The sequence below is a fragment of the Procambarus clarkii genome, chromosome 4 (genome assembly GCF_040958095.1).
Source record: "Procambarus clarkii isolate CNS0578487 chromosome 4, FALCON_Pclarkii_2.0, whole genome shotgun sequence".
NCBI lineage: Eukaryota > Metazoa > Arthropoda > Malacostraca > Decapoda > Cambaridae > Procambarus > Procambarus clarkii.
The window spans coordinates 46167316-46169519 of record NC_091153.1 but is presented as its reverse complement, the minus strand read 5'-3'; the positions used below and the strand labels follow the sequence as shown (position 1 = coordinate 46169519).

Genomic DNA, 2204 nt, shown 5'->3' with positions numbered 1-2204 from the left:
GACACAGGAGGAGGATAAGATGACACAGGAGGCGGATAAGAGGACACAGGAGGAGGATAAGATGACACAGGAGGCGGATAAGAGGACACAGGAGGAGGATAAGATGACACAGGAGGCGGATAAGAGGACACAGGAGGAGGATAAGATGACACAGGAGGCGGTGGAGTGACATTACTAGACATATGACACGTGTGTCATTGGAAGTAATGGATCACAAGAATACATTAATGCAGCCACAGAGAACAGGCGGAGGGGAATGGTAGTAATAACAGTGACCATCAACCCCCAGAGAACAACAGGAGACTCAAGAACATGATCAACAGAAGACCCAAGAACAAGAACAACAGGAGATCCAAGAACATGAACAACAGGAGACCCAAGAACATGAACAACAGGAGACCCAAGAACATGAACAACAAGATACCCAAGAACATGAACAACAGGAGACCCAAGAACATGAACAACAGGAGACCCAAGAATATGAACAACAGGAGACCCAAGAATATGAACAACAGGAGACCCAAGAACATGAACAACAGGAGACCCAAGAACATGAACAACAGGAGACCCAATAACAACAGGAGACCCAAGAACATGAACAACAGGAGACCCAATAACAACAGGAGAACCAAGAACATGAACAACAGGAGACCCAATAACAACAGGAGACCCAAGAACATGAACAACAGGAGACCCAAGAACATGAACAACAGGAGACCCAATAACAACAGGAGACCCAAGAACATGAACAACAGTAGACCCAAGAACAACAGGAGACCCAAGAACATGAACAACAGGAGACCCAAGAACATGAACAACAGGAGACCCAATAACAACAGGAGACCCAAGAACATGAACAACAGGAGACCCAATAACAACATGAGGCCCAAGAACAAGAACAACAGGAGACCCAAGAACAAGAACAACAGGAGACCCAAGAACATGAACAACAGGAGACCCAAGAACAAGAACAACAGGAGACCCAAGAACATGAACAACAGGAGACCCAAGAACATGAACAACAGGAGACCCAAGAACATGAACAACAGGAGACCCAAGAACATGAACAACAGGAGACCCAAGAACAAGAACAACAGGAGACCCAAGAACAAGAACAACAGGAGACCCGAGAACATGAAAGGGGCAAACAGAGCAAGAACAGGAATTCTCCATGAAACTTCATAATGGAGCAAAATTACTGTTCATTTGATATTCTGAGTCATGAAGAACACCTGACGAAAGAACATTTTTTCCGGGGACAACAAACATGGAGAGAAAAGATATATGAGACAGCGGAGAGGAATTTCCCCAGTTAACATGATAGAGACTCAGGTATTTAAAAGAAGACATGACCATCTAAAGTGAGGTTAGACCTCATTTTCATGCATAATAAAAACTGCAAAAAATGTTGAAAAGAATATATAGTAAGCAGAAGAGAAGAGAACCATAACACCAATAAGAGAAAGAGGACTGAGTAAAAAGTAAGGAAGAGATGCAACATGAAAATGACGTAGCAGTTAAGGCCAAGGAACAACCCCAAACACATGTGAGACGGGAATGGTTGGTGGACCAACAGGTAGTTAGTCTTAGGAAAGAGAAGGCTGGAACACTGACAATTACCTTAAGTATCAACTACTAAGCCCAGGATTCCCGTAGGGATTTGTAAAGGGGTTAATTGACTAGTTGACCTGGTCAAAAATGACAGCAACTGGTGAAATTGACATAACTGTCCCGTTTTCTGTTCCTGGGTCCTGTGGTAGGTTAGGATAAGAGGAAGGGCAGTTTAGTACACCAGTTTCTTGACGTTGGGGAGATTTAGGAGGACAGGCTGAGAACAAATGGATGCTTACCTGTAATCCCCTTAACTCCCTTAAGATTATGACGACAGCTGACGAATGGTAGGGGGCAGGGGGAGCTGAAGGGGGAATAGACCCCCAGGGATTACAGGGCTCAGAATGGTGGCAGGTTCACAAGCAGAGAAAGAGAAGGATCTGGGGATATAGCTCCAACACTTGTGTATAAGAGGAACGTATATACATACTATAGCCTCAGCTATATACATGCGTTTGGCACATTAATACAAATCATCCTGGTGGCTAGATTGGGTAACTATCTTGAGATGATTTCGGGGCTTAGCGTCCCTGCAGCCCGGTCCTCGTCCAGGCCTCCTTTTTGTTACACACACCCAGGAAGCAGCCCGTAGC

The 2204-nt window shown here is 44.8% G+C and overlaps 1 protein-coding gene across 1 annotated transcript; it reads left to right on the top strand.

Annotated features, from left to right (window-relative positions):
* Window positions 1-312: 312 nt before the first annotated feature.
* LOC123748981 (uncharacterized protein MAL13P1.336-like) lies at window positions 313-1185 on the top strand. The gene has a single exon (XM_045731098.2). The coding sequence runs from the start codon at window positions 313-315 to the stop codon at window positions 1183-1185; it is 873 nt and encodes a 290-aa protein (XP_045587054.2).
* The last annotated feature ends 1019 nt before the right edge of the window (window positions 1186-2204 follow it).

What these genes read in the sequence shown, in the direction of transcription:
- LOC123748981 (XM_045731098.2), top strand. Translation starts at nt 313, where the DNA reads ATGATCAACAGAAGACCCAAGAACAAGAACAACAGGAGATCCAAGAAC.